This window comes from Neofelis nebulosa, chromosome 2 (genome assembly GCF_028018385.1).
Source record: "Neofelis nebulosa isolate mNeoNeb1 chromosome 2, mNeoNeb1.pri, whole genome shotgun sequence".
In the NCBI taxonomy this organism is placed as follows: domain Eukaryota; kingdom Metazoa; phylum Chordata; class Mammalia; order Carnivora; family Felidae; genus Neofelis; species Neofelis nebulosa.
In genome coordinates, this window is record NC_080783.1 from 189,405,586 (window position 1) to 189,430,333 (window position 24,748).

At 37.8% G+C, this 24,748-nt stretch overlaps 1 protein-coding gene across 5 annotated transcripts in view; it reads left to right on the forward strand.

The window, feature by feature from the left end:
• Positions 1-24,748, forward strand: part of FOXJ3 (forkhead box J3) — a 151,124-nt gene that overhangs the window by 109,534 nt on the left and 16,842 nt on the right. For all 5 annotated transcript variants that reach the window (XM_058717817.1, XM_058717818.1, XM_058717815.1 and 2 more), the window contains 5 exons: positions 9,902-10,030; positions 13,215-13,389; positions 17,324-17,740; positions 21,484-21,585; positions 22,212-22,403. In XM_058717817.1, the coding sequence (XP_058573800.1) occupies positions 9,902-10,030; positions 13,215-13,389; positions 17,324-17,740; positions 21,484-21,585; positions 22,212-22,403 (1,015 nt within the window). The remainder of the gene's footprint in view (positions 1-9,901; positions 10,031-13,214; positions 13,390-17,323; positions 17,741-21,483; positions 21,586-22,211; positions 22,404-24,748) is intronic.

The window sequence follows — 24,748 nt, forward strand, 5'->3', positions numbered from 1 at the left end:
GCCACCCAGGCGCCCCGAGAAAAAATATTTTTACAGTACTGTATTGTATGTATGTATTTATTTGTATTTATTTATTTATTTATTTTTATTTTTTTATTTTTTTTAATTTTTTTTTTCAACGTTTTTTATTTATTTTTGGGACAGAGAGAGACAGAGCATGAACGGGGGAGGGGCAGAGAGAGAGGGAGACACAGAATCGGAAATAGGCTCCAGGCTCCGAGCCATCAGCCCAGAGCCTGAGGCGGGGCTCGAACTCACGGACCGCGAGATCGTGACCTGGCTGAAGTCAGACGCTTAACCGACTGCGCCACCCAGGCGCCTATTTGTATTTATTTTTAATTTTTTTAATCTTTATTTATGTTTGGGGGCGGGGGAACAGAGTGAGAGCTGGGGAGGAACAGAGTGGGAAAAATGAATCTGAGGTAGGCTTCAGTCTCTGAGCCATCAGCACAGAGCCCGACGTGGGGCTTGAACTCACTGACCGCAAATTCATGACCTGAGCTGAAGTTGGATGCTTAACTGACTAGGCCACCCAGGCGCCCTTGTATTTTTTTATTTTTATTTTTTAAAGTTTATTTGTTTTTAGAGAGAGAGAGAGAAAGAGCAAATGTGTGCCCACACAAGTGGGGAAGGAGCAGAGAGAAGGGGGGAGAGAGAGAATCCCAAGCAGGCTCCTCACTGGCACAGTGCACTGTCAGCACGGAGCCTGACACAGGGCTCAAACTCCCAAACCATGAGATTATGACCTGGGCCAAAGTCAGACACTTAACTGACTGAGCCACTCAGGTGCTCCTATTTATTTTTAATTTTAAATCAAACTCTTCACCCAACATGGGGTTTGAACTCATGACCCCAATATCAAAAGTTACATGCTCTACCTACTAAGGCAGTCAGACTCCCTAGTACTGTGCTGGGTTTATTGAAAAAATTCTCTGTATAAGTAGACCCACGCAGTTCAAATCCATGTTGTTAAGGACCAGCTGTGTATACAGTTGAAACCTTTGCATTACATGGGAATTGGTAAAAGTACTAAGTCAAGGGCATGTTGTGATATTTAGGGCAGTGGTTATTTTAACACACCAGCATGTATCAGAATAACTAGGAGGACTTGTTAAAACTGAGGTTGCTGAGCCTCAGAATTTCTGATTTAGTACATTGGATTGGGGTCTGAAAATTAGAATTTTTTTTTTCTTTTTTTAAGATTTAAGTACTCTCCACACCCAACATGGGCCTGGAACTCACAACCTTGAGATCAGAAGCCACATGTTCTACCAACTGAGCCAGCTAAGCACCCCTGAAAATTTGAATTTCTAATAGTACTCAGATACTGGTCCTATTATTGCTTACTACAAGAAGAGTAAAAGAATATAAAATAAGCAAGGAAAAATAATAAATCCAGAAGTAGACACAAAAGGAGAAATAAATGAGCAAAGAAGAGATAGAGAAATAGGAAAATAAATATGTATTCAGATTGAATTATGTTGGGAAATGTAAATGAACAAAATATTCCATTTAAAAGTCAAAGATTGTCAGACCAGATAAAAAAGTAAAATTCAACTACGTGCTACTTACAAGAAGTATATCTTAAAGGACAAGACACATTACTGAAAATAAAAGATACTTTATTATGAAAAAGGGTCATTTTAGTAATACTAAATTTGTTGGCCTTTTAAAGCCAACAAAACTAAAAGGAGAAATAGATAAGTCCTTGACCAGAGGAAGATTTTATGTCTCTCTATAACTCCTGGAAGAGGCAGATCAAAATTAAAACATAACAAATCTAACAAATCCCATTAAAGATAGAGAAGATTTGAATCATGAAATTAGGAATTTGACCCATTTGATAATATAGAATATTGCATTTAACAATTGCAGAATATACATTTTTAAGTGCACATGGAATATTTACCAAAATTGATCATGTAATACTGATGAATGCTAGACCATAAAGAAGTCTCAACAAATTTCAGAAGACCATCGTACAGTGTATCTTTTCCAGCACAGGGGAATTTAAGTGGAAATAATAACAAATAGATAATTAGAAAATTACCTAAAGTTTGCAGATTAAGCAGTATAGTTATAAATAACCCAGGATCAAGAAAGAATCATAATAGAAATTAGAAAATACTTAAAGAAACATAAAATATGAAAGCCTGTAGAATGCAGTTGAAGTATTAGCCTAAATGCATGTACTAGAACAGAAGAAAGATTGAAGATTAATGATTTAAGCATCTAGATAAAGATCAAAATAAATCTGAAGAAGACGAAGGTTATAAATAAGTCAGCAAGCAAGAAGTTGATTCTTTGTAAGGATTAATAAAATTTCTAGCCAAGGTGGGATAACAAGGTCTAAATTTACTTTGCTACCTGAAACAATTGAAAAAACAGACAAAATATGTGCAACAATGGTTTTTAAGAGATTGGGCCATAGGACAGTGATCCCTGAGAAATTGTGAACAAATAAGGTCAGCCCTATGATTGTCCTAGCTTACTGTCTGGAGAAAGTTTCCAAGGTACAGAGGTCTCCCTGAGTAGAGCATGTGGATCTAGGAGATCATGGAATCTCCAGGGTGGCTAGAGTTCGCAGGGCAGCATATCAGAGAAGAGAAAGCTGTACCAAGGGAGAATTCCAGTGATATGCAAAAGGTCTCCTTGAGTCTTCAGCTGAGTACTTACCAGTGCATGCATGAGTAAGGAAGACAAGGGAAAGAACCACCTGAAAGGATTAGTGTGGATAATTACTGATATTCCTATAGGGCAAGGCATAGTAACTTTCACACAAGAGTGAAGTGCTTTCATAATTCACAGGTCATTAGGTAAGGTACTCAGGAGTTTGCTTTAATAGTAGAATAAAATTAGCCCTAGACTAAAACGCTGCTCTGGTCCTGTCTACACACCTTCAAAGCAAAACCCAAGAAGATCGGTCTATTTTCAGATAAATCTGTTTTTTAAATTTGATTTTGATTTTTTTCATATGTAATTCAGAGGCCATTATAAAATTTCCCCTTTTAAAGTTTATAATTCAGGAGTTCTTGGTATATTCACAAGGTTGTGCTCCTGTTAACCACCATCTAATTCCAGAACATTTTCATCACCCAAAAAGAAAACCCTGTACCTATTAGCATTCATTCCCTATTCCATCCATTTCCTGTAACTGTTAATTTACTTTCTAACTCTATGAATTTGCCTATTCTGGACATTTCGTATAAATGGAATCCTATAATAAATATGTGACCTGTTATGTCTGATTTCTTTCACTAAACACATTTTCAAGGTTCAGCCATGTTGCAGCATATATCAGGGCTTCGTCCCTGTTGTCAAATAATTTAACTGTGTTCCAGAATAAAGCTCAAGAAAATTTACAAGAATACAAAACTGTCTAGCACTTAACAGTGTAAAGTTCACAGTGGTCTGGCATCCAATAAAAAATTACCAGGCTGGCAAGAAGTAGTAAAAAAAAAACAACCCATAATGAGGTGAAAATTAATCAGAACTGACCCAGAAATAACACAGGTGATAGAATTAGTATAAAAGGACATAGACAATTACTGTAAGCCAAGATACAGAAATAACCGAAGTGTCTATCAGTGGATGAATGGGTAATGAAGCTGTGTGTGTGTGTGTGTGTAGACACAAAATAGAATATTATTTAGCCATGAAACGCAAGTTCTGCCATTTATGACAACATAGATAGACCTTGAGGGCATTATACCAAGTGAAAGATATATACTGTATTTATATGTGGAATCTTAAAAGGCCAGACTCCTAGAAACAAAGTAAAACGGTGGTTACCATGGGGGCTATCGGGTGGCAGAAATGGAAAAATGTTGGTCAAAAGGTACAAACTTTCAGTTATAAGATGATTGAGTGTGGAGGATCTATTGTATAGCATGGTGATTATTGTTAACAGTATTGTATTCACGTGTACATGAAAGCTGGCTAGGTGAGTAAATCTTAAATATACTCATCATTAAACGGAAATGGTAATTATGTTAGTTGATGCAAGAGTGGTATTTATTTTGGAGTACATAAGTGTATCAGATGAACACCTTGTATACCTTAAACTTTTATGTTCTATCTCAAAGTTGGAAAAAGCCCAGTTATTATAACTGTATTCATGGAGGAGCTAAAGGATAGGTTGAACATTTGTATAGACACATGGAAGATATTTTTTTAAAATACAAATCAAACTTCTTAGAGATAAAAATTATGTCTGACTTGAAAAATACACTTGATGGAATTAACAGCAGATAAGACAGAAAGATGATTGACCTTGAAAATGTAGCAGTAAAAGTTAGACAAAATGAAATACGTGAAAAGACTTTAAAAAAGTACATACATAGAGTATTAGCACTGGTAACAACTTAAAGCAACCTAATATATGTGTAATTGAAGTTCCTAATGGAACTCTGGATCTATAGAAAGGAATTAGGACTAGAAATAGTAACGACATGAGTAAATATAAAGCTTTTTCTTTTAATCTAAATCTCTTTAAAAAATAATAAACTTTTTCTTATTATTTTTTAAAAAATGTTTTATGTTTATTTATTTTTGAGAGAGAGACAGTGCGAGCAGGGGATGGGCAGAGAGTGAGGGAGACACAGAATCTGAAGCAGGCTCCAGGCACTGAGCTGTCAACACCAACACGGGGCTTGAACCCAGGAACTGGGAGACCGTGACCTGAGCTGAAGTCAGAGGCTTAACTGACTGAGCCACCCAGGTGCCCCGATAATAAACTGTTTAAAGATAACAAAAGTATGTTCTGGGTTTATAACACGTAGAAATAAAATATAGGACAACAGTAGTACTCAGGCAGGTAGAGGAGAAATGGAAGTGTTAGGAAAGAAGTATTAAATAAACTTTGAGTAAGCAGAAACAAAGCTATTATAGGTGACATGATTGTTTATATGGAAAATTCAGAAAAATCTACAGATAAACTGAGAACTAATAAATTAACAAGGTCTTGATATCAGTATTAGATTTTAGAAATCAATTACATTTCTCTATATGAGACAGAAAATAAAAAGATGACAATTAAGTTAGCTTCCAAAAACATCAAATACCTAGGATTAAATGGAAGATGAACTCTACACAGAAAACTATAAAAAAAAAAGACTCAGAAAAATAAATTATAGAAAGAACAAAATAAGAATTAAAAAAATAAAAAATAAAAAAAAAACCCAGAGAAAACAAAGGAAGTATAAATAAATGTATGTATAATTTTCATTGAGAAGATTAGTATAAAGTCAGTTTTTCCTAAATTGATCTGTAGATTAAAATCTCAATCAAAAGTCCCCTATGTTTTTTGGGGGGGAAGGGAAGGGAATAGAAAATGACTAACTGATCTTAAAATGTAAATGGGAATCCAAATGGCAAATGGTAGTTGAAGAAAATGTTGAAGAAAAAGATAAATGGTAGAGGATTTATATTTATACTTCCAAATATCAAGAGTAAGCCTACAATAATTGAAAGAGTGATATTGGCATAAGAGTCCATAAATAGACTTAAGGAACAGAACTCAGTGATGTCTTTGAACGAACGGTGCTGGATCAATAGGGAAACCAGATTTTCCATTCACAAAAATCAGTTCGAGATGGATCTGAGATACAAATATAAATGATAAAACCATAAAGCTCTCAGTTGGATGAAAAAGAAAAGGAATTTTAAGAAATGTAATGAAGTAATAAAGATTTAAGAGTAGATATTAGTGTAACAGAAAATAAAGCTTTGTGTAATCCTTTAATTTTACTATAAAAGGACAGAAAAGCATACATTGTATGATTCCATTTATACTTAGTTCAAAAACAGGAAAACCAGTCAATAGTGGTAGAAGTTGGTATAGTGGGTGCCTGTGACAGAGAAAGGGATGGATAATGACTAGCTGGTGAATGGGAGAGCACCTGAGTGGGCCTTCTGGAATGCTGGTAATGTTCTATATCAGGTTCTGTGGTCTTTGGACACCTAGGTAACTAAGACCCTTTTAGGGATTCCATCAGGTCAAAACTATTTTTATAATAATACTATAATACTATTTGTCTTTTCCTTTATTTTTGTATTTTCATTGATGGAGCAGAAGCAGTAGTATGTAAATGTTAGCACAGATCAAGGCAGTGACACCTAAGTATTAATAGTCATTGTATTTTCGCTGCCCACACCCTTCAGATTAAAATAAAGAATAACAGTTTTACTTAAAGATTTCTTTGGTGAAGCAGGAAAAATAGTTTTATTAAGTTGTGACCTTTGAGTACATGTCTTTTTAACATTCTTTGTAATGAAATGGGAAGTATGCATAAAACACTTAGACTACATGCTGAAGTACCTGCCTGTGGTTGTTTTGTGTGGTTGTTTGAGGTGGAAGTGAAGCCAACTGCTTTGTTCGTGGATCATAGGGTTCCTTAGGGTTGAGGGAGAGGGGCAGAAGGAGAGAGAGAGGGAGAAAATCCTTAACAGGCTCCACACTCAGTGCAAAGCCACACACTGGGCTCAATTCCATGACCCTGGAATCATGACCCGAGCCGAAATCAAGAGTTGGACGGAGCCACCCCTGTGCCCCTAGATCATTGTTTTTACTTGAAAGAACAGTTGACACTGATTATTCAGATTTGGGTATTTGGCAGGTGTTTTCTTGGTAATGAACATAGTGAATCTGTCACCTCCAGGAAAACTGTTGGCAGTATCCTTTGCCAATGGTAAAATTTAAGCTTTGAAGCAAAAAGTAGAAGTTTGGAACACTTGTATCCACCACAAAAGACTTCTAATGAGATCATTGGTGATGTTAGCAAGTATGATGTTTTGATGTTGTGTAATGAAATGTGTCCGTATTTAGAAGATCTGTATAACAATGAACAAGTATTTTCCATATGGCAGTGAATAATGTTACAAAACCATGCATAGATGAACGGTCCATTCACAATACAGGGTCCAACAGTGGACTTTAATGTATCAGAGTATGAAAAATTTAGTGGTGTGTTTTCAGGTCCACATTGCAACTAATCTTTAAAAAATTGTCATTTGTCCTGTTTTGGTATGGTATCAAAAAAGTCCATCCACAATGATCTGAAAGCCTGTTAAAATATTCTTCCCTTTTCCAAATATATATATATGTGTGTGTGTGTGTGTGTGTGTGTGTGTGAGATATATATATATACTGGGCTTGCTTTCTATAGTTGCACCTAAACAACTTACTGCAGCAGGAAAGAGAATCTAGTGGTTTTCTCTTTTTTTTTATTTATTTATTTATTTATTTTTTAAAAAAAATTTTTTTTTTTCAATGTTTTTTATTTATTTTTTGGGACAGAGAGAGACAGAGCATGAACGGGGGAGGGGCAGAGAGAGAGGGAGACACAGAATGGGAAACAGGCTCCAGGCTCCGAGCCATCAGCCCAGAGCCTGACGCGGGGCTCGAACTCATGGACCGCGAGATCGTGACCTGGCTGAAGTCGGACGCTTAACCGACTGCGCCACCCAGGCGCCCCACTAGTGGTTTTCTCTTAAGCCAGGCATCGAGATTTACAATAATGTAAAACTAAAGGAACTCATCTAATTTTATTTGTTTATTGGGAGAAAATATTTCTTATGTTAACATTTAGTTGGGTTTATAATTGTTTTCTTTAAGTTAATGAAAAATGTGTTTTAATATACAACATACTAATTATTAGTAGATACATCAGCACAAACAACTCCTTGACTCTCCAATTTTTAAGACTGCAAAAGTGTTCTAAGATCAGTTTGAGAACTGTTCTATACTTTGTTCTGGCTGGTGATTACATAAGTAGCCCACTTTGTAATAAATTAGTAATTTGTGCACTTTACTCTGTGTATGTGTTACATTTTAATAAAAAATGTTTATCCTTCTTCCAGATAAGATTTTGTCCAAGATTTCTGACTTGAGTGATAGGTAAATGAGCATGGACAGGACAGAGTGATCGGCTAAGAAAATTACCATAGGATGCTTGTAATTTGTTGGGCTAGGAGCCTGTAAGGTTGATTTTTTTTTTTTTTAATGAAATTTATATTGGAAGTATTTACCAGAAAAATCTTTGCCAGAGTTTCCTTTATTCCCTCTTAGTTTTTCTTATATTCTTTTCCCTATTTATTTTCCAACGTTTTTTTTTTTTTTTTTTTTTTTTTTTTTATTTTTTATTTTTGGGACAGAGAGAGACAGAGCATGAACGGGGGAGGGCCAGAGAGAGAGGGAGACACAGAATCGGAAACAGGCTCCAGGCTCTGAGCCATCAGCCCAGAGCCCGACGCGGGGCTCGAACTCACGGACCGCGAGATCGTGACCTGGCTGAAGTTGGACGCTTAACCGACTGCGCCACCCAGGCGCCCCTTCTTTTCCCTATTTAGTTCCTAGGCATGTATTGTTCCTAGCTGATGTTGAATGAGGAACAGTTTGGTTTTGCCTTAAGTATAGAGGCATACATGCCCAGTTTTTTACATATTTGGCCTCTTGGCAAATATTTGTAGCATTTAGCATGACTCCATTTTTAGCACAAACAGAAGGGTGGTGATAGGTCAATTGGTTATTAAGTTAGCAAATATTTATTAACTGTATACTGGTAGAAAGCACTATGTTGGTTATGATTACTTACTGGGGACTTAAGGAGCTAACAGTCTAATAGTGGATAAAAAATTGATAAAAATTAGTTATACCATACAGCTAAATGTATTGTGCCCATGGAAATAGCATAGAAAGGAAAGTTGGTAGTAGCATCTGAATAGAACCTTGAATTATACTTAGGCTAGTTAACTGTTTTAAAAAATCTCATTTTTATTGGTTTCTAATTAAAAATTATACTACTTATTTTAAACAAACTTGAGCATTGTAAAAATATCAGTGATAAGTCTTCAGGAATACCCAGCCACCTGCCAATTAACCATTGTTAACAGCTTGATTTATAGACCTTAACATCTAATGTTTATATTAGCATCTTGTTACTTTTAATGAGGGGTTTTTTTTGTTTGTTTTTTTTAGCGTTTATTTTTGAGACAGAGAGAGACAGAGCATGAGTGGGGGAGGGGCAGAGAGAGAGGGAGACACAGAATCCGAAGCAGGCCCTGGGCTCTGAGCTGTCAGCACAGAGCCTGACATGGGGCTTGAATTCACGTACCGTGAGATCATGACCTGAGCCAAAGTCGGAAGCTTAACCGACTGAGCCACCCAGGCACCCCTTCATCTTGTTATTTTTAAAAATTAGATCACATACCTATGAGTTTGCAAATGTGTTAGACTGTTGAGTTTCCACTTTTCAATAATGCAACCACTATGATGCCTGTGATTTTTAAAAATTCCTTTTTTGTGTTTTTTGATGCCTAAGATTTTTTTTTTTTTATAGAGAGCATGTGCCCACGCACGCACATGAGTGGAAAAGGGTCAGAGAGAGGGGAAGAGAGAGAATTCCAAGCAGGCTCTGTGCTAACAGCCCCAGCATGGGGCTCAGTCACACAAAATGTGGCATCATGACCTGAGCTGAGATCAGGAGTCGGACGCTTAAATGACTGAGCCACCCAGGCACCCTGATGCCTAAGATTTTGACAGAAGAGAATAACAGTTCTAAGGCTTGAGTAAAAATAAATGTATGCATTGTAGAAATGTTTAACAGTAAAAATCTACAATCCCCTTATTGAATGTTGATGAACTAATTATACCTGAAAATATATCGAATTTATGACTTCTAGATAGGATATGCTTTTCAGTTTGAGAGTAAATTGTTTATTTAATGGTGAACATGGAGTTAGCAATGAAGGGCATGGAGTTGGGGTAGGTAAGCAGCAAAGGAAAGACTGCTAACATTTTATCCTCCTGCCATATACCAGCCTAATTGTATTTTTGTAGAGTTGCTTAAAAAGTACTCTTTTCAGTGGGAACTACTTATGCAAATGTTTTTTTCTTTTCTAGGTAACATTGTACAACACTGATCAGGATGGTAGTGATAGCCCACGCAGTAGCCTTAACAACAGTCTCTCAGATCAGAGTTTGGCATCTGTTAATTTGAACAGTGTTGGAAGTGTGCATAATTATACACCGGTAAGTCTTGATGAAGTTAACATCTTTGTTAAGTACTCCTTTAGTGCTTAAAACTAAACCAGATATCATTGAAGTGCAAATAAAAAGTGAAAATGTGTATTTTTCACAATCAATTCATTAGCTTAGATAAGTAGAGCAGATTCCTACCTTGACAGTGTATTAATTGGTACTTATATTTTACCAGGTTAGATACAAATATATGGTTGTATGATGTTTTATTATGTTGGTCTACTTTATCTGTTCTGTGTCCAAATGAAAAGTAATTGGAATAGGAAAAAAAATTCTACTTCAGTCTAGCAAAGCTATACTTGATGATACTTTACAGTTCTTGGTAAAAGAGTTTAGAAGATGTACATATCACCTCGTTTTCCAGCTGTAGATCTGAGAGGGGGATTCTACAAACCACAAAGGTTAGGATGACTTGGTACCCAGTTGTTAAGCAGCCTTATATTTTTAATTTTAGTCTGGAAAACAAAGCTATGCTATTAAGGGACCTGTGTGTGCTGATTTTGTTACCTATAATAAGAACATGACCCTTGTGTTATTTGATACCTCTTTTCAAATCATCTGGCAACTGTCTTCCCTAGAAGATAGAACAGAGCCCAAGAGCCATATACTACTCTGTTCTTTGGTTTAAATTTGGTCTCACTAGTTCAGTCCCTATCCCAGATTGAGTAAATAGGCAAAACCTTATACAGGATAAAGATACACAGGGGTGGGAGGAACCTTAAATAAGAAAACAACTCCAGGGAAACCAAACTGAAAGAGCAGAATTAAAATTCACATTGAATGTAAAAAAACAAAAGGTGGCTCTGCAAAACTGTTTTCAGTGCTCTGGGGAAAAAAATACTCTTTCAGAATGCAGAAGTAACATAATGGAATAACAGTTATGTAAAAGAAGGTACTAGATCTGGAGAATTGAGAATTATAGGTGTCCCCGAAGAAGCAGCTAGAATAGTTAGTATAGAAGCAGTTTTCAGAAGAAATAGAGATTATAGAAGGGTTACTGAGCTGTAGGAAAAGTTAATGGGGAAAAACCTATACCTAGACACATCATGACATATTTTAAAATTTCAAAAGTAATCATCCATATAAATACTCTGGTAGAAGAAATAAGATATATTCAAAGAAACACAAATCATACTTCTGGAATGCTAAGTATCAGAGGATAATGGAATACTTCATGTAGAGTTTTGAGGGAATAGGTTTGGATTATGTCCAGCTAAATTTGCATTCATATGTGAACTCAAGAGAGAGACCTTCTTTGATACATGGAGCTTAAAAAGCATCCTACCTTTGTTTTCATGTACCCTTCCTAAAAAACATTACTTCGCTGATCAAGAGATGAACTAGAGTAAAGCATTCAGTAATGATGAAATCACGATATAAAAGGATTGGTTGGTGCATTGAAGCAAACTAAGCAAAGATTTAATGATTTTAAGTTGCTTTTAAAATAATGTGAATGTAGGAAATCTTGACAGCAAACAGAATCAAAGAACACAGAGTATGGTATCAGAAAATAAAAGGAAAGGAAAAAATTAAATTTGTAGAACTAGGTAACAGAAGAAAGAACAAACCTATCTATGTACACGTAGGAGGGTTAAACTTCGCTGTGAAAAGCCAGACATTGTAGACCGCTCTTATTTATTTATTTTTTTAATGTTTATTTATTTTGAGAGAGAGAAATAGAGAGCAATCAGGGGAGGGACAGAGAGAGAGGGAGACAGAGAAACCTAAGCAGGTTCCGTAGTGCCCTTGCAGAGCCGGACGCAGAGCTCCAACTCATGACCCATGAGATCATGACCTAAGGTGAAATTAGGAGTCGGATGCTTAACTCACTGAGCCACCTGGGTGCCCCTAGACTGCTCTTTTTCATTTAACAAGACACCAAGTGGTCATCAAACACTTCTTAAGCAATCGTATAGCACCAGCTGCTGGTTGGGCTTGTCACAGGTGTATAGATTGAGCCTGTAATGACACAGTGAGCCCAGATGCACTGGGACAGTGTTACTACTTATGTATAAGCCAGATCAGTATGGTGTCAGCTCCACATCCCACAGGATGATTCCAAACTAGGGGAGCCAGGTGACAGACTTCACAAGTGGTGGGTCACTGTAGTGCAGGAACACATTCCATACTGCAACTAAGCAGTTGTATAACTTACAGCTGTACCCTAAGAGGGTAAAGTAGAAAGTCCCCTGCCTCGCTGGAAATAGGGAGGCAGATGAGAAACTGTCTCGTGGCAACTTCCTGCAAGGTAGAGAGGGGGATGAGAAACTGCCCCATGGATGCCTCCCACAAAATAGGAAGGCAGATGAGAAATGGATGAGAACTTGCTCCTCATAAGACCACTCGCATTCCATGTTCCAGGATAATCGCCACAGCTTAGGTCATCCTGCCATTGAGCCTTGCCTCTATGGCCTGTGTAGAGATGTGTAATGTTGCCAATGTGTCAGTGCCAGTACCACCCCTTGATAAAATCTTTAAGAGATACAGATGATCATTTTTTATTTTATTTCTAGTTGTGCTGCCTTCAACGATAATTCTTATTTTTTAGGTAGTTATGCTGTTTGTTTTTTTTTTTCTTTGCGTAGCTCAAAGCCAGGCTGTATTTGTTTTTCTCAGAATCTTCTTTACCTGTTACCTTTCGTTTCTTATTTCCCCTTGGTTTCATTTGAAACAATTTTCTTTAGAAATGGAGAGTTAGGTGTATTGAAGCTCCTTGCTGCTTTGGGCAGTGCCATACAACCTGACTCACAGTATTTGAGTTTAAATACTTAAAGATTAATTGAATAAATGAATGAGAAATGTTAGTAATACCCTAATAGAGTGGAGTTGGAGACGAAATTGCTTCAGAAGAATCAAGATGAAGATTCTACAGAAACTGGAAAGGTTCCAGGCCTGGCTCATCATTTATTAGTGTGATCTTGGGAAGGTCATTGAACTTCTTTGAACTCTTTCCCCTCTTTTATGAGATGTGGTGATTGGGTTAGATTTCTGTGGTTCTTTAAAATCCAAGTTAACAATTTTGTGGTCTTGTCCTTTATGTGTACCCAACTTAGCAGAGAATGGGAAAGCCAAAGACAGGGACAATATTCAAATAGTTTCATTCCTGTATTGTATGTAACAAACCAATTCTGATGTATAGAGCTACTAAATTAGTGGTATTTTCTTTTAACGTTAGGTGACAAACCATCCAGAAACGGTCTCTCAGTCATTAACTCCTCAACAGCAGCCACAGTACAACCTTCCCGAACGAGACAAACAACTACTTTTCTCAGAGTATAATTTTGAAGATCTCAGTGCCTCATTTCGAAGCCTTTATAAGTCAGTTTTTGAGCAGTCACTTAGTCAACAAGGTGAGTTTGTTTTCTTGGGGGTGGGGGTTGTTTTATTGAAGTGTAATTGACATACATATCCTATTAGTTTCAGGTGGACTTTTTTAAATACCTTTTTTTAAAGTAAAGTTTTTTAAAAATTTAATTTATTTTTTAAATTTACATCCAAGTTAGTTAGCATATAGTGCAACAGTGATTTCAGGAGTAGATTCCTTTTTTTTTTTTTTTTTTTTTAATGTTTATTTATTTTTGAGAGAGAGACAGAGCATGAGTGGGGGAGGGGCAGAGAGCGAGGGAGACACAGAATCCCAAGCAGGCTCCAGGCTCCGAGCTGTCAGCACAGAGCTCAGTGTGAGGCTCAAACTCACAAACCGTGAGATTATGACCTGAGCTGAAGTTGGACGATTAACCGACTGAGCCACGCAGGCGCCCCCAGGAGTAGAATCCTTAATGCCCCTACCCATTTAGTCCATCCCCCCCCCACACAACCCCTCTGTTTGTTCTCCATATTTAAGAGTCTCTTATGTTTTGTCCCCCTCCCTGTTTTTTAATTACTTTTGCTTCCCTTCCCTTATGTTCATCTGTTTTGAAAAAAAAATTTTTTTTTTAACATCTATTTATTTTTGAGACCGAGAGAGACAGAGCATGAACGGGGGAGGGTCAGAGAGACGGAGACACAGAATCTGAAACAGGCTCCAGGCTCCGAGCGGTCAGCACAGAGCCCGACGTGGGGCTCGAACCCACGGACCATGAGATCATGACCTGAGCCGAAGTCGGCCGCTTAACCGACTGAGCCACCCAGGCGCCCCTGTTCATCTGTTTTGTATCTTAAAGTCCTCATATGAGTGAAGTCATATGATACTGTTGTAAAGGAAATTTTTATTGAAAAATCTTTTTAAGGCTTATTTTCACATAGCAGCTGTTACATTTCTTTAATGGTTGAACAGTATCATCATGATCAAACTGAATATTCTTTGTGCCTTTGTGCCTATGTGAAAATACTGTGCCCTGTGTATATTTATATAATAGCACAAGAATGCAGATCAATTTCATCTTGCATACTTACTTCACTTCCTAGTGGTGTCCTGGAGGAGTGCTGTGTGAAGAGTTCTGACACTGCATCTGTGCCCTGTGGGGGAGGCTGCCATGGTTAATTAGTGTCTGGCATGTGAAGTGTTTGAGTGGTAAATGTTGCACTACAGGAATAGATGTGCCTTGCCTTTCTGTACCGTTATTAGCAAAGAGATAGCTGTTGGAATATGGTAGCACCAAGTTTGTAATTTAATGTGTGGCACTTATAAGTGAACACTATAGGATCACCATTTTATACAACACACTTAAATCATATTTTAGCAATAAAAGTGATTTTGGTTGAGATGCTCTGTTGGCATCTCAGTCAAATGCTAGATTGTTCTGTTATGTGTTACTGTCCTTTAGCTGCTGGTTTAATTTTAGTTAGAGTCATGTGATAGGATCAAGATGTTGCATTGTCCTTCCTCCATAAAATACTAGTCAGAAATTGTTGGGACCTCTACTATTAAAGTACTTTCTAATTGCTTCGTTTGACACATTACTTCTGCCCCAACTCAGAGAGCGTACCTGTTCACAGCAGTGAATAAAATAGACAAAAATCCCTGTGTTTATAGTTTATATTTTAATGATTATCATTGTCAGATACTATGAAAGTTAGTTATTTGCATCAGTGAATATCAGTAACTTGTACAGGAAGTTGGTTTTTCTGGTTAAGGTAAGATTCATGTATTTTTCTCAAATTTTGTTTTAAATTTTCTTTCTAGAAAAGTGCAAAAGGGACTAATTACAAGATTTTGCTAGCAGATCCAGCTGTGGTGATCATATTAGAAAAATACTGGCTTTGCCCTGCGTCGGGCTCTGTGCTGACAGCTTGGAGCCTGGAGCCTGCTTCAGATGATGTGTGTCTCTCTCTCTGTTCCTCCCCTGCTCACACTCTATCTGCCTCTCTCAAAAATAAATAAACATTAAAAAAAGAGAGAGAAATACTGGCTTTGAAATAGCAATGGCAAGAATTTCTGAAACCCCTAATGATATTTCATCACACTAATTTTTTTTTTTTTAAAACAATTTGGGATTGAAAATGGAATAGATCATATCTGGGTTCCCTTTTAAAATGGTAAGATGTTATTGGAAATAGATAATGAAGTAACTGCTTTCTTTTATGTGACTGTAATAACCTTGTAGATTCCCTATAAATAATAGTTTTTTCCAGGGCCAAGGCAAGAACTTAATTCTTCCGTGTATAAAATCTTAATTTATTAGGTTTTGAGGTTATCTTACAATGTACTCTAATGCAATTTTGCTATTAAAAAAAATTTAGTTTATTTTTTGAGAGAGAGAAAGAGCAGGGGAGGGGCAGAGAGAGAGAAGGAGAGAGAGAAGGAGAGAGAGAGAATCCCAAGCAGGCTCCCCACTGTCAGCACAGAACACAGTGCAGGGCTCGAACCCATGAACCGTGAGGTCATGACCTGAGCTGAATTGAGAGTCGGATGCTTAACCGACTGAGCCACCCAGGTGCCTCTAATGTAATTTTACTATTAATGGGGAGTATGAGAATAATATCACTTTTGTTTAAAAGGTTTGATTCTTTTACTGACTCGCACTACGCTTCAAGATTTTATTTTTCATTTAATAAAATTTTTCTTGTGTTTGGTTCAGTAAAATGTGTTATGTGCCATCCTTTGGGATCTGAAAGTAGCGTAGTCATGTAGAACAAAATATTGGAATAAGATTTCTTAAAATGAATGTCTACCTGCAAACCAAAAGTACATTATTTTTAACATTAGGTGCTTCTGTCTAATCATCATTATCATCATAGCAGCTAACATTTACTGAGCTCATCCGCACCCTGCACTTGCACCATGGCATTTAATCCTCACGATTCTGTGAAATAGATACATCATACCCATCTATAATTGAGGTAATGGTGGCTTGCAGAGGTTAATAACTTTTCAAAGTTACCAAGCGTGCAGATGGCAGTACAGAGACTTGAATCCTTACTTTCCGGTGCTGTAAATTATGCAGTCTTAGTCCCTAAAGTGTACATGTCTCAAGAATACTCCATAAGCCAAATGAAGAAGCAGTGGAGGTGGCTGTTTTGTTTCTCTTAGTTTTAAGAATTCTAGCTACCTTTGACTTAAGAGTTTTTGGAGTAGTCAAAGAGTTCAGAAATAACAGGGCCTTATTTTCCTTTCCACCTCTGTCAAAGCCTTTGGTCTTCAGGCCTGTAGAGAACCATCCTGGATGTAACCCAACACCTTTCCCACTTTTCCCCTAACATTTACTCAGTCTTTCAAGACTTTATCTCAGATACTGCCTTTTTAAGGAAAAAAAAAATTTTTGCATTTATTTAGTTTTGAGAGACAGAGACAGAGCACACATGGGGGAGGGGCAGAGAGAGAAGGAGACACAGAATCCGAAGCAGGCTCCAGGCTCTGACCTGTCAGCACAGAGCCCGATGCGGGGCTTGAACCCATGAACCGTGGGATCATGACCTGAGCTGAAGTCGGATGCTTAACCAATGGAGCCACCCAGGCGCCCCTCAGATACTGCCTTTTTAAGGACAGCTTTTCCATATGCCAGCCCTTTCCTAACTGAATAGGCAAGAGGCAGAATTCCTGTGTGCCTTCTGTATACTTCTGCCTTAGTACTTACGTTATTGGACATAACCTCCTTGAGTGTCTGTCCTTCTTCTAGGCCATGGGCTACTTGAGGGCAGAGCCTGGTGTTTCTTAACTCTTCTCAGTGATTCCAGAGTCTGGTGTTCAGTGGATGTTCCGTCAACATTTTGTAAACCGAACTGCATTGTTTCCTGAGGATGTGTACCTCTGCTCTGTAAACGTCTGTTTATTTTGTAAACGTCTGCCACAAAATACAACTGAAATCTGACCCTGAATGCTCTTGCTTCTCTGACTATGTCTAGGTTTGATGACCATCCCTTCCGAATCTTCCCAGCAGTCCCACACCTCGTGTCCATATCAGCACTCTCCTAGCAACACAGTGAGCTCTCATCCACACAGCAACCAGAGCAACCTGTCCAACAATCATGGCAGTGGCCTCAGCACCACGGGCAGTAATTCAGTCGCACAGGTCTCACTGCCTCACTCCCAGATGCATACACAGCCGTCTCCACACCCATCCCATCGACCACATGGTTTACCACAGCATCCACAGCGTCCCCAGCACCCGGCATCGCACCCGCAGCAACACAGCCAGCTCCAGCCCCCTCACCCCCAGCACCCCTCTCCACATCAACACGTACAGCACCATCCGAACCATCAACATCAGCCGTTAACACATCAGGCGCCGCCACCCCCACAACAGGTATCCTGTAATTCTGGTAAGTTGGTGTCTCCTGACTTGTGTTTGGCTAACTGTGAATTAGGATATGTTCTTTGTTATCTGGGGCTTATGTATATTTACTACCAAAACTCTTCTCTCTTCTCCTTTTGTGTTTCCTTGCTGTAATCCTGTAGTTGTAACTCATTGAATCCATACATTGTATCAGATTTTTGTGATTAAAATTTATCGTGACATCATAGGCAGACTCAGTAACCTTGTAGGTTTTGGTTTTAACTCTTGTTTGTTCTTCTGGAAAATAAGTGTTTTTGTGATCATTTGAAAGAAGAATGGGATGCACAGTCTGTCTACAATCTATCGTGATTCAGTGTGGTATAGAAGAAAGTATAGATTTGTGTCAGAAAAACGTGTATTTGAGTCCTCATCATGGCTCTTATGATCTTTCGTGTATTTCTCTTAGTCTTATTATTTTCTCATCTATAAATATGGAACTAAAGTACCCTGATATACAGTGTTGTTATGAAGATTGCATTGAGAATACAAATAGGAAATGCCTCGTCAGGTACCTAGCCTTTAAGTATTCAGAGAATGTTCCCACTCTTCCTTTCTTCGCTTATTCCTGCCAAGTATCTCATTTTAGAAAGATAGATTGCAAAGGAAGAAGACATTCTTCACATTCTCATTTTTAAAAAATCTATTGCTCTTAAGATAGGTCTTGATAGTTTCTGGTGACATGCTTAATTGACATTGCTTATAGACCAGGCATCTCTCTGTACTGCAGCACTCCCAAGGGGTGCCGCAGACATAGACTACAAGGTGATTGGGGCCCTTTGGAGCTGTGCCAGAGTACAGATCCTTCCCTCAGCTTGCCTGGCTGCCCACGTAACCATCTAAATCACTGATGAGATTTCTATCCTGGAGGGACAATTTCTAAGTGCTGGCCAGTGCTAGTTCTTACCAATTAGAAATTGATCATTATTTCAGGCAATTAAAAATCTGTTGAGGGGGAAGTAACCTTTAGATAGTGTATACTGTCTCTTATATTCTGACTTTGCTGTAAAGTTTAAGTTTTTCTGAAATGGTTTCCTTTTTTACAAAGTAGAAAAAATATAATTTGGGGGGGAGGGGAGAATTAAGGTACAGAAATGCATATCAGAGTACTTGAAACTTAGTAAGTTTCTTTTCATAATTTATTTTGTTTTCCCAGTTAATAACTAAGTAGATTCTAGAATCAAGTTGAAAATTGGGTATAGCTCTTTCCTTGATGGAAGATCTCCTAAAACACCTTAAAATTATTTTTAAGTTTATGCCTAGAAAAAAAAGTATAAATATAGGCCTCTTTTGTAACTGTTAGTGTTAGTCACTATTGCCCACCTTTAAAAAAAATTTTTTTTATTGAACTTGTAATTCATGCGCCATGTTACATTAGTTTTAGATGTACAACACAGTGATTCAACGACTCTACATGTTATGCTCTGTCCACAAGTATAGCTACCATCTGTCACTATACAATGCTGTTAAAATACCTACCACTGACTGTATTTCTTACGCTGTACCTTTCATACCTGTGACTTGTGTCATAATTAGAAGCCTGTACCTCCCACTCCTCTTCACCCATTTGGCACCCCCAACCTGTTTGTTCTGTGTTTTCAGATTCCACATATAAGTGAGATCTTAATGATATTTGACTTCCTCTGACTTTCTTCACTTACACTTGCCTACCTTTTAATGTCCGTGCACTCTTCAGAAAGTTAAGCTTGTTCTTAGTATGATTTTTTAAAGACACTTTAAAAAAATTATTGTATTTTATTTTAGAGAGCGCTAGTGGGGGAAAAGGGCAGAGAGTGAGGGATGGGGAGAGAATGAAAATCTTAACCAGGCTCTACACCCAGCATGGAGCCTGATGGGGGGCTTGATTCCATGACCCTGGGATCATACCCTGAGGTGAAATCAAGAGTCAGATGTTCAACTGAGCCACCCAGGCACCTTGTTTTTAATATGATTTTAAGGATTGACTAATGATTTTGAGATTTGATACCAGTAGAAGTCTGATGCTCTGGTCTTTCTTTCTATTAAATCTAATGATTGCTAGGGCAGAAAAAAGTACTGTTACAGCTGAAAACACTCCATCATGTGGTCTTAGTCGCCTGTTATTATATCAGCAGTTGCTTGCAGGAGAAGGAAAGTAGCTGTTCACCTGGAGCTGTTAGGAATAATCATTTTGGCTGTGATAATAATCTCTTTGAATTAAAAATTTGTCATTTATAAGATGAGGCTAAGCAGGTTGTCTTAAATAGGGAAGGAATGGAAGAAACTAATAGTTGTTTGAGTTCCCACTATGTGGTAGGCAATTTAGATACATCATCTCATATTATCTTCCCAATTCAAGTATGAATTACCACATTTAGTAGATAGGAAAGTGTAACTCAAAAAAATTAAGTAGTTTGCTTGAGATCAGAGCTAATAAGTGGTAGAATTGGAATTTATTTTGTGGCTCGTCAGGACTTCAAAGATTGTAACACTAGTAATTCCAAAAGGACTAAAATCAGTAACCATTTACTGATTTGTAGAGCTTGTTTGCCTAGCCACTCTCTTGCAGAGATTGCTTTGCGTTGCCAAGTCAGCATTTATTATAGGTTATGGACTTGAAAGTCTGATGGACTTGAATGTTTGTGCCTCAGTTAGGGCATTATTTTTCCCCAACAAATTTCTCGCTAAATTAAGAGTTGCCTAAGGGCAGAGTCATGTTGTCTCTGGTTCATTGTTTATTTGAAACAAAAGTCCATAATTGGCAGAGTTTTGTAAACCAAATAACCAGTAGTTGATAGAGAGTTATCCGTGTTACGGCAAAAAAATCCTTTTTACTAGTTCTTACCTTTATCCATCCAGGGATGATTCTGATAACAGAATAATTTGTGCAGCAGTCACTGAAGGGAGGATTTTCTTCCTCTGCTCAGTACTGTCTCATTGAGGGTAGTTCTTGCCCCATGCCCCTGAGTAGTGATCACTTTGCTGACATACAGACTGTGGAGTCTTAACCCTCCTGATGATGTCATATCAGAGCGCACTGTTCCTGACTAGAAATGCCCTGGTTTGGATTCATCAGCATTTCTTAGAGAGGTCTCAACCCTTTCTTCTGCTACTTTGCCAGGAGGACTGTATTAAGACATTTCTCTCTCCTAAGGTTGCCTTGTAAGAAATTTGTCTACTTGCTATACAATCTCATTTACCTCCCTTAAGTCACTTAAGTCAGTGCTTTAAGTTATACTGTGTTGCTTCTAAATGGGAACCTACCTCTGAGTTACAAAGAACATATCTCTTAATGTCATAACAAGACAGGAAAATGAACTTCATATAGTGGCGAGGGCAGATGTATTATTGATTTATATGACTTGTAGTGCCTGGCCATTCATTTGTACTGTACAGATGTAAAGAGCACTAATCAAGTTTGACATTTTAAGGTGATAGGGCTATTTGTGAGCTGTCAGACTAGAGCTTAGAAGCACCAGGTTCAAGTTTTGGATTCATCATGGTGACCTTGCTAAGTTATGCCATCTCTCTGGGTTCATTTTCTTTTTATTTATGGAACGAAGAGGAATAAGACCCCTCTTCCTGTTTCACAGAGATGACTGCCCCCAGAAATACATGATATTACAAATCCATTTGTAAAACTGGATAGGAATCTGCCAGTGTCAGGAATAAGCCCAGCTCATTATCTCCCCCTACCCTATACTTCACACTCACTATTCAAGACTTATAGTGTTGTCAATATTATTTTTATAGGTGTTTCGAATGATTGGTATGCAACACTTGATATGCTAAAAGAAAGTTGTCGAATTGCCAGCAGTGTTAATTGGTCAGATGTAGACCTTTCACAGTTCCAAGGTGAGTATTGGGTCTTTTTGACATATAACCAAATACACATGATCCTGTATTCTCTCATAGATACAAGTTTCGTTGTGGTAGAAATAGAGGTCTTCTTTTTTTTTTATTAGTATTTTTTTAACGTTTATTTATTTTTGAGACAGAGAGAGACAGAGCATGAACGGGGGAGGGCCAGAGAGAGAGAGGGAGACACAGAATCTGAAGCAGGCTCCAGGCTCTGAGCTGTCAGCACGGAGCCCGACGCGGGGCTCGAATTCATGGACCGTGAGATCATGACCTGAGCCAAAGTCGGCCGCTTAATCGACTGAGCCACCCAGGCACCCCAGATATCTTCTTATCTAGTGTTTCTTTTGCAGTTGGAGTATGCTTAAAAATTCTGCAAAATTCATAATTAAGTCTTTTAGTCAGTTGATATAGCAGAGGGTCAGACAAGAGTTCTGAAAGAAGTTTGGCCACATTTAGAATAATTAGGCTTTGAATAATTTTTAAATGTCATTTTGCATTGCATGGGAAAATCACTACCAGTGGAAATCTTGAGGGCTAAAAAAAAATTGTGTCTTGTTATTTTCATTGGGATATTTGTAGAACAACCTATGCTAACTGTATTTCTAATGCTTTTCTCATAGGTTTGATGGAGAGTATGAGACAGGCAGATCTCAAGAACTGGTCTTTGGATCAGGTTCAGTTTGCTGATCTCTGTTCTTCTCTTAACCAATTCTTTACACAAACTGGCCTTATCCACTCACAGAGTAATGTTCAGCAAAACGTCTGTCATGGTGCCATGCATCCAGCAAAACCTTCCCAACACATTGGAACAGGTATGGATTTAATTATCTTCTCGATTTTCTCTCTTTATTTGTGTGAAATTCAGTAAGTGAGGTAACTTGGTGTGTTACCTGGTATATTAATGGTGACAATGATCTGTTTGCATCTTTTTATTTTTAAGAAATGAAATGAACTCAAATAATATATATATTTAAGGTATATTTTAGAAAAATTGAGATAAAGAGACTATATTTTTCTGTCATGATTTCTATGATTCTTTTGTTTACAGTTGACTTTCCTTTGTGATCTTTTAAGTTCTCAAACAAGAATTAAATGTTTTAGATACATTTTTATAAGAATATAGTTATGAAGTTATATCAGTTTAAATGTGTATAGACTTGCAAAGAAAATCAGCATGTCTAATTTTATATATCTTCCAAGAATGTTAAGATTTAAATTTCAAAGTTTACTTGAAGAGCACATAATGGTAAATAGTCTCAGTATTTTACTCTTGACTCAAAATTTGTGCTCTGTAGTTTTCATCTCACTTTCTTACTTTTCTCGTTACCTTTGTAGCCATCTCTGATTACAATGCCTTCTCTTTTCTCAAGTTTCTGTTCTGTAGGTGTTTAATATCCAAGTTCTTTCTTCATTTTAATTTCTTTCCACCTTTTATCTCTTAAGTTGACTTTCTGTTTGTTATTTTGGTTTTATATTTGATGCATTTTTAAAAAGTTCTCTCATTTTTTTTACTTATTTTGAGAGAGACAGAGACAGCATGAGTGGGGGAGGGGCAGAGAGAGAGGGAGAGAGAGAGAATCCAAAGCAGACTCTGTGCTGTCTGCACAAAGCCCAGTGCAGGACTTGAACTTACCAAACCATGAGACTATGACCTGAGCTGAAACCTGGAGTTGGATGCTTAACCAACTGAGGCATCCAGGTGCCGCCAAAAGTCCTTTCTTTTCTATCCTGAGTGGCTTTCTTCAACCATTATCCTAGCAAATTTCACATATTTGGTCTTTACATATTCTCAAGATTCCCAGATCTTTCTTTTCCTGAAATCTTTATTTATGTGTCTTTTGATAGAAATCTTCCATCATCTGTGCTTCTTCCACTTGAATAGCTTACCTAACGTGAAACCCTCAGTGGCTATTTGATTTTGATGACTTACTCATTTCATAAATTATATCCAAGAACCTCATTCAGTGCTTGCCATATACCTGAATTTGTTGAGTGCCCTCTATGTGCCTGACAACCAAGCTTCATGTTTTGATAACTCTTTAGCTCATTCCTGTCTGTGTCTTTCTCTGTCACTTCGTTTTTGGTATCTTCCTGATATATACTCTATGAAAAACATTTTTTATTGTAAAATATAATGTAAAATTCACCATCCCTGTCATCCTTAAATGTATAGTTCAGTGGCGTTAAATATATTCATAGCATGCAACTGTCCCCACCATCCATCTCCATAACTCTTTTCATCTTGTAAAGTGGATGATATTCTGTACTCATTAAACAATACATCCCCCGCCCCCCGCCCCACATTCTAACCATCCCTCAACCCCCTGCCAAGGCCCTGGAAGCCACTATTCTACTTTCTGTTTCTGATTTTTGACTACTCTAAGTACTTCATGTAAGTGAAATACAGTATTTGTCTTTTTGTGACTGGCTTATTTCACTTCGCATCTCTTCATCCATGTTGTGGCACATGTTAGAATTTCCTTCCTTTTTATGGCTGTGTACTAGTGCACTTTATGTGTATACCACATGTGCTTATCCATTCATCTGTTGATGAACACTTAGGATGCTTTCATGTTTTAGCTGTTGTGAATAATGTTGCTGTGAACATGAGTGTACTGATATTTTTTCAAGGCCCGGCTTTCAGTTCTTTTGGGTGTATATCCATATCTGGAATTCCTGGATCTTGTGGTAATTCTGTTTCTTTTCTTTTTTTTTTTAAATATGAAATTTATTGTCGAATTGGTTTCCATACAACACCCAGTGCTCATTCCAACAGGTGCCCTCCTCAATGCCCATCACCCACCTTCCCCTCCCTCTCACCCCCCCCCCAATCAACCCTCAGTTTATTCTCAGTTTTTAAATTTTTTTTTTTTTAACGTTTATTTTTGAGACAGAGAGAGACAGAGCATGAACGGGGGAGGGGCAGAGAGAGAGGGAGACACAGAATCTGAAGCAGGCTCCAGGCTCTGAGCCATCAGCCCAGAGCCCAACGGGGGGCTCGAACTCATGGACCGCGAGATCGTGACCTGAGCTGAAGTCGGACGCCCAACCGACTGAGCCACCCAGGCGCCCCTATTCTCAGTTTTTAAGAGTCTCTTATGGTTTGGCTCTCTCCCTCTCTAACTTTTTTTTTCCCTTCCCCTCTGCCATGGTCTTC